The sequence below is a fragment of the Telmatherina bonti genome, assembly GCF_933228915.1.
Source record: "Telmatherina bonti genome assembly, chromosome: 14".
NCBI lineage: Eukaryota > Metazoa > Chordata > Actinopteri > Atheriniformes > Telmatherinidae > Telmatherina > Telmatherina bonti.
Genome location: NC_136612.1, coordinates 14,521,181 through 14,531,863, shown reverse-complemented (window position 1 = coordinate 14,531,863; position 10,683 = coordinate 14,521,181). Strand labels below are relative to the sequence as shown.

Here is a 10,683-nt window from a genome sequence, read left to right as displayed (position 1 = left end):
TTCCCCTCCACGTTGCGCTGGGGCCAGCTGCTCAACGCCTTTGCTGCCATCTTCACAGTCCTGGGAGGTACTACTGTTGTTTTTGTGCTATTATTTCTTGCTATAGAACAATCAGCATGTGTACAGATTGACTCTGAACTGTTTCCCCAGGTCTGCTGGGGATGGTGGGCCACATGATGTTCATGCAGGTGTTTCAGACCACAGCCTCAATGGGACCAGAAGATTTTAAACCTCACAGCTACGGCTACTCCTGGGCTTTCTAGTGAGTTCATTAGAGCCATCATCTTTCATATGAAACTGCTCTGAACCACAAACATGAGCTTTAACCGTCTGAAAAGGTTTGATTGTTAAGTCCTTTTATGGTAAATAATAACGGTAAAGTGGAAATGAACCTGGTTGAGAGTTAGAGCAAAGAAGAATAAAGCCATTAAATTTAGGTTTTGAGCCCAGAGCATCGGCCTCGCTGATGAATCAGCACTAAATATTCCTGCTGGGATGTCAGCCTTGAACACATAAAACCCCATTGGCTGACGTTAGTTTGGTATCAAAGCAGGTCTTATGTTGCAGCTGGAACAACAGTGAGCTGGGATAAGTTGGAAATATGAAGCACAGCCCAGAGACTGTTAATGATGTGCAGACGCTTCCCAATCTGAGTCCAGTCTGCAGCAATGGCAACGCTGGAAATGAAGCGGAGAAATTATGCTTTGGAAATGCTGGGCTTCTTGCACGCTATCAAACATGTGTGCAGCCTGCAAGTCTTTCATGTCCAGGCCTCCTAGGTAGGCGGGGTCTTTCTTCTCAGTTCTGCTGAGACTCAGTTGCTCACATGCGCCTAGTGACGCCACATCATGAAGGCGATGCTCTCCCCTGATGGACACATCACTGCATCCTCTCACCATCTGCTGGTTTTACACTAAGAAGGTGCAGGAATGCTCCCTAGAAGAAAGGTAGATCTTCTTTTACCAGTTGTACCTTACAGCAGTGTTTTTCAACCTTTTTTGAGCAAAGGCACAGTTTTTTCACTGAAAAATGACAAGGCATACCACAAACCAAAATGTTTTTTGTTTTTTTTTTGTTGTTTTTTTTTTAAAAGTCTATATTATTCATATAAAGTCCATCTTGTTAAAGCCTCTTGATCAGATAAACACAAGAAGAAAATGTTTTTATTATCTTTCATTGGGGTATGTGTGGATGAACACAGAGCTGCTTTTTAGACCAATTAGATGAAATTGGGTAATTTCTCACGGCACAATAGTGTGCCACGGCACAGTGGTTGAAAAACAGCCTCACAGCTAACAGTCGTTAAGATGTACCTTAAAGACTTTTGCACCTTCCACTCTGTACTTTTGCTGATGCTGTGATCACCTGATGTGATGCGGGTCTGAATGAACAGAAATATTCCACAGAAAGCTTACTGAACACCTGAGACTTTCACATCACCTTGTTCCACAGATGTTACTCACCAGAGGTCTCCAGCTCGGTCCGCAACCCAGCAGGTTTTCCATGTTTCCTTCCTCCAACACAGCTGATTCGAATTATTGATCATTTGTGCAGAACCTGATAGGCTGTTAGATCCACTGAATTTGATTCAGGTGTGTTGAAGCAGAAATACATGGGAAATCTGCTGGACTGCGGACCTCCTAGGACCGAGTTGGAGACCTCTGTTATTCACAAACATGCACAAAAAATGCTATCATGACTCACTGCTTATTATCAACCTGAAGCTATTTGATAATAACCACTCAGCTCACTCTCACAGTCACATGAAACGTATCTTATCTCCTTGTATAAAGCTACAGGAGATAGTCCGCTCCTCGAGATCTATGATCCTGCAACTTTGAAACGCAACCCAACACACCTGATTTAAAAGAACGACTTGTTCCCAGGTTGCTGCAGAGCTGAATGACATGCAGATGAGGGAAATCTGCCATTGGATTCAGGTGTGTCGGAGAAAGGACGTATCTACAAGTTGCAGGATGGTAGAAGCACTGCGCCTCCTTCATGGGCATTTATAAAGCCAGTTTAATCTGGATGAGTTTAAAACTGGGAGCTGTGTTGCTGGAAGATGTAGGAAAACACCACAGCCTCAAACCAAGAATAGGAAAAATAATGATAGTGAAGGAAGATGAAGAATAGCTGATGAAAATGTAAAAATGCTTTAAAACTAAATGAATAACGAGGAGAAATCTGAAACCTTATTGCTCTAATTTTATCAGTACAATAACTAATAAGTGTCCTGCTGTCGTGTTTAATAGCAGAGTAAGCTCATCAGATTCAGTCAGTCTGTTGGCTTCTTTTAAAAACAGGATTATGTAACGTCTCAGGATTCCTGTAGCAACAGACACGCACTCCCGTCTCAGGATCTGGTTTCTTACAGCTTTTCTCCTGCTTCCACTGAAGATGTCTGCGGGGTTTAGTTTGTTTGTTTAACACACTAACCCTTAGCTTTTGTTATTAAGGGTCATATGTGTACTTTACAGCTGACTGTTCTGATAACTGTGTCCATAGCTGCGGAGATTAAACCTCAGTGTCTTTGTGTGTATGCTGAAGTTATATAGGAGAAAATATGAGAAAGATAAGCTTCCAGTCAAGATCACAGGATGGTACCACGAGTAGAAATGATCTTTATCAGCCTGATGGTGCCGTTTTTATATGTGCTCAAAAGATTTAAACAAAAAGTTACAGATGGACAAGATCCATCCAAAAATCAACAAATAAATAGAAAAGAATGGGGGAAAAAATGACAGATTTTAAGCTTTTTCTAAGTCAGAAACATCCAGGGTTGGTTCTTGAGGTCCGCCATCGTGCAGGTTTTTAGATTTTTCTTACCTGATTCAGATTAAATGGATCTACTAAACATCTTGTTGTCCGCTTCTGTCTAAGCCTGTCCATGAGTCAGGCGTGTTGAAGCAGGAAACATGTAAAACCTGCAGGACACTGAAGGCCCAGAATCAGACATTCCTGCCTTAAACGTTTAGATAAAGCATTGAAGTACTGCAGCGGGGTGCGTTAAAACGGACATTAAAAACAAACTTTTAAAAAGAAAACAAGTAAAAGCAAAAAAATAAATAAATAAATAAAAATGATCAAATCTAATAAAGTTAGGAGCTGTTTTGATAAAAAGGTGGCAAATAGAACATGTTTTAACTCTGATAAGATGCTGAGAGTTTCAGCAGAACTGCAGTTTTCTGGGAGTTTCCTCGACATGCGAGACGCTCCTGAACTCTGTGTCTTCATGTTTGGTTCTCACTCTGGGAACAGATGACCTTACGGGTCTGACTGCTCCGTTACAAACCAGTTAGTCCTGACTCTAACTCGGTCTCCAATCATTCAGTGCTAAACTAAGAGCAGGATTTGGAAGTCAGTTCTTGGACAGTTGACATAAAGACCAGTTCTTGGTCTTTATGAGGACTTGAGCTGCAGGTTTCTGGACTAACTGCAGCTGTCTGATGGACTTTTAGGGACATCTGTAAGGACAGCATTACAGTCATCCACACATTCATTTTCTTAACCTCTTGGTCCAGTTAAGGGTCGCGGGGAAGCTGGAGCCTGTCCCAGAAATCATCAGGTGAGAGGCGGGGGACTCCCTGGACCTGTCTCCGTCCCACCACAGCGGTTGCAGCGGTCTAGTCAGCTGAAGATAAACGCAGAAATCCTGCTGAGACATTTAATCCTCTGTATGTTCTGTGAGTGAGAACAGGCGTTAGGTTATGACTACTCCCGCATTTATGGCTCAGTTGTTGGTTTTTATACGTCAGCGTTTGAGTCGCCAGCTGAATGAATCCGATGTTTATCCACAGCTATAAACATGTCCGTGCCACCGCCCCTCTTTTGTCTCCCTCAGCGTGGCCTGGGTCGCCTTCACCGTTTGCATGGCGGCCGGCGTGTCCACCCTGAACAACTACACCAAAAAGGTCCTGATGGTGGGTCCCAGGCGCACCTCCAGCCTCAACCCCTGCAGCTTTAACTTCGTGGGACTCCTTCCTCCAGCTCCTTATTACACCCCTCCCAACCCAGCCGTCTCCCTCGCCCCACCCTTGTCCGCCCCACTCATCTCCCACTTGTCTCCCTACTACGAGCCCCCCTCAGGGAAGTCCGCTTCCCCGAGGCTGACGCACTCCCAGTCTCTTCCACTCCCACACTCTGACTCCTTTCCCCTTCCTCCATCCCACCCCGCACCCGCCTCCCCTTTCCACCGTCTCTCCCTCCCCTCCCCGTCTCCCTCGCACGCTCCCTCCTTCTCCTTCCACATGATGCTGCCGGGACACAAGGAGAGTTGCTGTGATCAAGAGGAGGAATACAGTCCACTGTGAAGCATGGCTTTAATTTAATGATGCGTGTTTTACAGGGGGTGTCCAAAGCGGGTCCTCGAGGGCCGCTGTCTGATGCATCCCTGCACTGCAAAAACTCAGCCTTAAAAAAAACAAGAAAAAAATATACAAAAATTTGGTAAATGTTGCTTAAAATAGGATAAATGCATCCCAAAACAAGTGAAAAATACTCTTAAAACAAGAAAAATTCTCTGGCATAAAAACTAAGAATTATCTTCCCTTTTAAAAATAAGCATATGTGGACTCAATTTACGATTTTTAATCTTACTTAGATTTCAGTTTTTGCAGTGTGCTCCAACACACCTGGCTTACATCAAATTGATTCAACAGGCAATGAAGATCTGCACAATGACTGATCCATGTGAGTCAGGTGTGTTGGAGCAGGGATACATGGAAAACCTGCAGGATTGTGGCCCTCGAGAACCGGAGCTGGACTTACCCGATTACATCAGCAGTCCAGTTACTCACTTAAAACAGCCGCAGTGTTTAGACATGATGATAATTTTCTCTCTTATTATGAATAATATCAGTAAGAGTGTGGAGGTCATGTGACCAAGGAGCAAAAAAAAACTTCAGCAACAGGATGGAAAGGAAGTTTTAATATTTGTAAAAATCCTCGTAATCGTTGCTCAAGGCACATTATGGTAACAAAATAAAACAGCATTAGACATACAGAGCATGATGGGAAAACAAAGCATATTTACACATTACATCTCATGCTTCCAGACTGGAAACCAGTTGCCTTTCTGTCACACCGTGTAGACGCAGAGCCTAAAAACACACACACACACACACACACACACAAAAAAAAAAGCCTGATCTGATGCATCGCAACAGCAGACTGGCTGGATTATCCCTGAAACTTCTGCTGCATTTCCAAAAGAATGATGGATATTAAAACCTTTATCTGCCGCGGCAACGTGGAGTTAGCTTTGGTTTGGTGTCTTCTCATGATTAATTACCAAACAAATCTTTTATCTTTAAAAAAAAAAATAAAATAAAACTGGTGAACAGATTATTTTAAAAGACTTAACGATAACAGGAAGGTGGAATTACACCACATGAAATAAGGCTACTCCTCTAAACAGACCTAAAACAGAAACTGATGAACAAGCAATAAAATAACATAAACAATAACGCAAATTTAAAAATAAATCACCCATTTTTTTTATTCATCGAATGTAACACTCTGTATGTAAAAGTACATTAGAAAGAAAAAAATGAAACGTAGATTAAACTTTTCATCCTGCTTGTGTTTCAAGGCAGGAATATTAATCAACATTAATGGCAACAGTTTATAATAAGGGGTATTAATCATTAACTTAATGATGCATGAGCCGTAATGAAGTAGATTTCTGCTCACTGTTAACAACGTGGTCATGTCGCTGTGACTTCATGGGATTGAGTGAGTTAAGAAATGTTCATTTACAAACTGGACTTGAGTTAAACTGCGTGCAACACACTTCTGCTCTCAGATACATCTCATAACTTTAGACCCCTTTATTATTTTTTTTTTTTTTTGCTTTTATTCCTCTTTATATCAGCGTAAAACTGCTGTTTGCAAATATCTTTTCTAAAAGTCGAGCTTTATTGCTTATATTTTGTTTCACTTGCACGCCTGCTTGCTTTTAGGTGCTCTGTAAGGTGCTTCATGTTTGAATAAAGTTGAGTTCAGCTGACAGGTGTGCCATTTGTCAGCAGCTCACAAAAGGAATTTTGTGATTCATTCATGTTTAATCATCACGACCCATGCATTAGCTGAGCATTAATGAAGCACTTGATTTTTTTTTTCTCCCCTCATTGCAAAGTGTTTCCATGTTATTGTACCACAGCATTTCATTATGGGCTTTTTTTTTTTTTTTAGGAAAACATATTTACTCCTAAAATGACCGACTGTGTGTGGAAAATCCACTGAAATACATGTGGGATTGACTGAGACTGCTTTTTACTGCAGAAATAAAAGTGTCTCTAAAGTCTGAAGCCCTGATTGTTTGAAAGCAGACTCAGTTAAACGCAGTTATGTATTTGAGAGGATCAACAGGTCTGCTGTCTCTGTGGATGAATTTACACTAGCAGCTCAAATCTGATGTCCAAAAAACAACAAAAAAAAACCTCGGCTGAGAGAGAAGATCTAGTGTCATTATGCAGTTTTCTTGCGTAGCACAAAGTAAATGATGGAGGAGATGAACGTGAGGCCGAAGGCGATCCACGCCAGGATGAAGCAGTGACCGTAGCTGCCCTTCTCATTGGTGTGGAAGATGTCTGTGTAGATGGAGGCTGCGATCATGATGCACAGGCCTGAGAAAGAGGAGGGAAAGGAACATTAGTTATGAAGATGCAAAGCTACGGAAGGAGTACAGGAAAGAAAAGCACGAGGAACACTCACAGGCCAGGAACTGAAAGATGCCAGAGAGGGTAAACCTCTTTCCTTTGGCGAGGGTGAAGAGCTGAGCCGCAAACACGAAGATTCCAATGATGGAGAAGATGCATGCAAGCACGGAGCTGGCCTGCACTGCCTGGAGGTAATCTGCAGGGGGCGCCAGAGAAGACATTGTGAACTCCACACCAGAATGAATCTTTCAGAAGTCGCAATGCTGAATGGCTGGAAAGTTCACTTCAGGAGTCCAAATGCTTTACGATTTGAAAACAAGCCAATTTTACGGACAAGCGAAGACAAACACTGACGTTTTTTATGATCTAACGAGCTGTTCCCATCATTGTGTATGCAATATGTCTGATTCAGCAGGTAAACATGGGTCACTGATGATATCTGTGTCGTTTGGCTGCATGTTGAGCTTCATTAGGTGGAATTTGATCAGTATTTGTATGTTCGGCTTCTGTCAATCAAATCAATGAATCAGTGAAGCAAGATAGTTGTAAGTTTTAGAGCCAAAAAAAAAAAAAAAAAGAAAAACACCTCAAATATATTTTTCCACTCCTGTCCAGGATGTGTCTCACCTGTTGGGTAGTGTGATCCTGTGGGGAGATCAGTGTAGTTCCATGCTCCATTTTGGAAAACCCAGCGGGCCCACACGTCAGTGGATATGTTCTCAGTCGTCCACCAGGCCTGAGAGGAAATACGGAGCCACACACTTTAACTTTTTAAAACAAGTTCAATGGGGCAAACATGTTGAATTCAAAGAGAAGGGAGGAGGATGTGTGTGTTTACCCTGTCTGGCAGGTATGATGGAAACAAAAATCCAAGGCAGAAAGTACTCACGACCGCACATCTCGCATATTTTAAATATGTGTGTGAAGTGTGTACGGATGCGCTCTATGTTGCAAGGTGATGACAACCCACAGCTAGCCTATCTGATGAGCAGAAATGCCAAATATGCGACTCAAAAAGAGAAACAGCGGATCCCCTCACAGAAAAGGAATGAAGGCCTTGAGTCGAGCAGGAAGACAACGGCTCTTCTTACCAGTCCTCACAGGAGATTAACTTGTCATTAAAATTAGTCAGGATGTGAGAAAATATGCTCAAATAAACCAAAATGACTCACGTTGTCAATAGTGGCCACCAGGAGGAGGATGATGGTCAGGATGTGGAGGATGAAGATGCCGGCGAGGAGAATCAGCATGATGACGGCGCTGGAAAGAAAAGCAGAGAGGATGAGTCGATGGTGGGTTTAAAGTAGCTGTGACAGATGATCGTGCAAGCGGCAAACCCTGCACATCTGATTCACAGCGACAAACCAGAGCCACAATCTGGCAACCAGTCAGGGCGTGGCTGAGCTACAGCCAGCTTCTCGTGTCACATAGAGCTCATGGTTAAGGTTTATATCAGGGATCAGGAGGTGGTGCTGGTGGATAAATCCTCTGGTTGTGGGACACACAGACGGGGGTTGGAGGTGAGGATGGCGGAGGCGACTGGGGAGTGAAGCTGATGATGCCTGGATGAGTTTGGTCTTGTCTGGAGCTTAGAGGAAACCATTCCCTGAAATAACTGAAGAATACGTGCTAATCCCTCACCTTGCTGATCCCTCTTGTTGTGTTTAGCTGTGAACTGTCAGACAATGAAACCCGGGCGTGCTTCAAAAAGCCAAAACATCTAGAAAAACCTCTAGAAAGGTTTCATCTGTAATCAAAGCCTTAATTCTAATAAAAGTAAGCTCAGTTAGAACATCAGAATCAATCAATCGTATGTGCAATTGAAATGTCCTGTTATATCCTGTGCTGAGGCCACTCTGGGGAAGATCTGAGACTGGTCACATGTGGAATGCACTGCTTCTGTCCACGGTAAAGGAGTGGCCAATGGGTTGGGTCCTCACACACATGCACGCACATTTTCGCCGTGTAACTTTAAACAGACGTGAGTTTTATGAGCGGTGTGACTGGACCTGCAGTTCCTCCCCAGCTGCTTTAAACAGCCACAGCCTGCAGACGTGTGAGCTGGTGATGTTTTCTGTGTGCAACATCATCCTGAAGCACGAAGAACTAACATACAAATGACTTCTCTTTGTGGCAACTCCAAAAATCTCCACTAATGTTTTAAAGAGTCCTATGCACAGTTTCCACTAAACAAGCCAGACTGAGGTTAGGGAACACAAAAAAAAAAGCAAGAACTGGATCTTGTACATGCTATGTATTTATGTTACTGCAACACGTCCAGACACATCTGCACAGCCAAACCTGTCCAGAAGCTGTAAAGCTGCCACAACCGGACAGTAAAGACCCTAAAGGTAAACAGGTGTCCTCAACACCCGCCTTCTCTCTGGTCCTCAGTCGCTCTTAAATAAGAATTTTAAAACAATATTTAAACAAATAAAGTCTGTTTAAAAGAGAAGATGGCTTCAATTTGAGGTCAAGCACCAGAAAAAGTAAGAAAAAAAAAGATCGAAGGAGGAGGTTTGACTTACTGTTAGATGGCTGTGTGTCTCTTCAGGTCTAAATCCTTCTGCTCTCAATGCCACTAATTCCAGGCTCCGGGTCTAAAAGCACCAACACAAGCAGCAGCCCATCCGCCCACTTTGACTCCGCCCACTTTGACCCCGCCCTCTTTTCACGTCCACACCCCAGACAAGCTTCTCGCTCGCTTCTTCACATGATCTCTGCCTCTTTAACATGTTTGATTTCCCTCCTCCTCCCCCTCAGGAGGAGCCCATCCCGCCCTCCTTTTCCCTCTGCTGCTGCTTCACACACACACACACACACACACACACAAAGCTGAAAACACTCATATTTTTCCTTTGTGCTTGGCTTCTCATGTCTTTGTTAATCAGCTGACTGTGTCGATTCCCTCTGATGACTCACCAACGTTTGAGCAGGGAAACTCCTAAAACACTGGACTTTATTGACCCTGAGTGCTGCCATGGCAACCAATCTAATCACACTCACACAGCTGTTGCTGTGTGGACGTTTCATACAAACAAAGTTGGGCACCAAAGACTCCTGAACACACTGGTGGCTGAGCGGAGATCCTTCCTGGTCACCACCTTCCAACTTTTCCCGCTTTTGTTAGAGAGGAAGACGTGTCATGGGGAGGGAATGTTGCTCGTTGCTACTGAAGGAAAAGTAGATGAACGAGTGCCCGTTTTTGCTTGACTATAAAGGTGGGGGGGTTGAAATATCTAACTGCAGTGAATTCATTACACATTACTCATCAAGGCTGTTTGACTGTTGCTGCTGAGTGATCCGGTCCAAATGAGTCCAGAGAGTTAAAGTCATCTGCTTCTGGAGCACATCACAAGGTTTGGTTCAGCGTGACGAACCGTCTTTAAGATAATCTTACATTCATCTGTAAATATCACGTCAGAGATTATTTGTTTTTCACTGATTTCAGGGATGAGGAGGAAACCTTGCAGAAGAATGCAGATGTAAGAAAAAATGCATTATGAGACACTGAAAATGGGCTTTAACGAGGATGTTTGTGTCTTATGGAGTGTGTAAATATCAGTTTAAATCAAAGATAGTGAGTTTATTCAGTGTGGCGAGTTGTGCTGGTGTACAGTTATGCACACCTCCAGCCGCACCTCATTTCTTTATATACTGTCAGGAAAACAGGGTGTTTGAGGACTTTTGGCTCAATGAATTGTGGCAGCCCTTTTTTTCCCCTTAAATAACTTATTATCTATGGATATAATATCTGATGAGGTTTCAGAAGACAGTAAATGGATCAGGACTTTTAGACACTCTTCATCTGCTGCAGATAGTTTCATTTTAACGCCTGAATTTTTCCAGTTTCTTAAAAACGCTCGCCATGCTAAAGATACAGTTTTCAGCTATATCAAAAAACATGTTGTCTGTCAAACTATCTTATCTTTGCATTTTTACCCGATGGATCTAAAGAAATGCAGCAAAATACAACATAACACACCTACTTATTCCCATTAAATGGGTAGGTGTGTCCAAA

At 43.0% G+C, this 10,683-nt stretch overlaps 2 protein-coding genes across 2 annotated transcripts in view; one reads left to right on the top strand and one right to left on the bottom strand.

Annotated features, from left to right (window-relative positions):
* gsg1 (germ cell associated 1) overlaps nucleotides 1-4,313 on the top strand; it is a gene marked incomplete at both ends in the record, with an annotated part of 7,570 nt that extends 3,257 nt beyond the window's left edge. The window contains 3 exons of the mRNA XM_079252682.1: nucleotides 1-67; nucleotides 151-262; nucleotides 3,845-4,313. The exon at nucleotides 1-67 is cut by the window's left edge and continues 98 nt beyond it. Of these exons, the coding sequence (XP_079108808.1) occupies nucleotides 1-67; nucleotides 151-262; nucleotides 3,845-4,313 (648 nt within the window). The remainder of the gene's footprint in view (nucleotides 68-150; nucleotides 263-3,844) is intronic.
* Nucleotides 4,314-4,979: 666 nt separating this feature from the next.
* Nucleotides 4,980-9,228, bottom strand: LOC306765445 (epithelial membrane protein 1). Its single transcript, XM_079252903.1, has 5 exons — nucleotides 9,191-9,228; nucleotides 7,835-7,922; nucleotides 7,290-7,398; nucleotides 6,718-6,858; nucleotides 4,980-6,629 (listed from the first exon to the last, which is right to left on the bottom strand). The coding sequence occupies exons 2-5, from the start codon at nucleotides 7,910-7,912 to the stop codon at nucleotides 6,472-6,474; spliced, it is 486 nt and encodes a 161-aa protein (XP_079109029.1). The 5' UTR covers nucleotides 7,913-7,922; nucleotides 9,191-9,228; the 3' UTR covers nucleotides 4,980-6,471.
* Nucleotides 9,229-10,683: the final 1,455 nt, after the last annotated feature.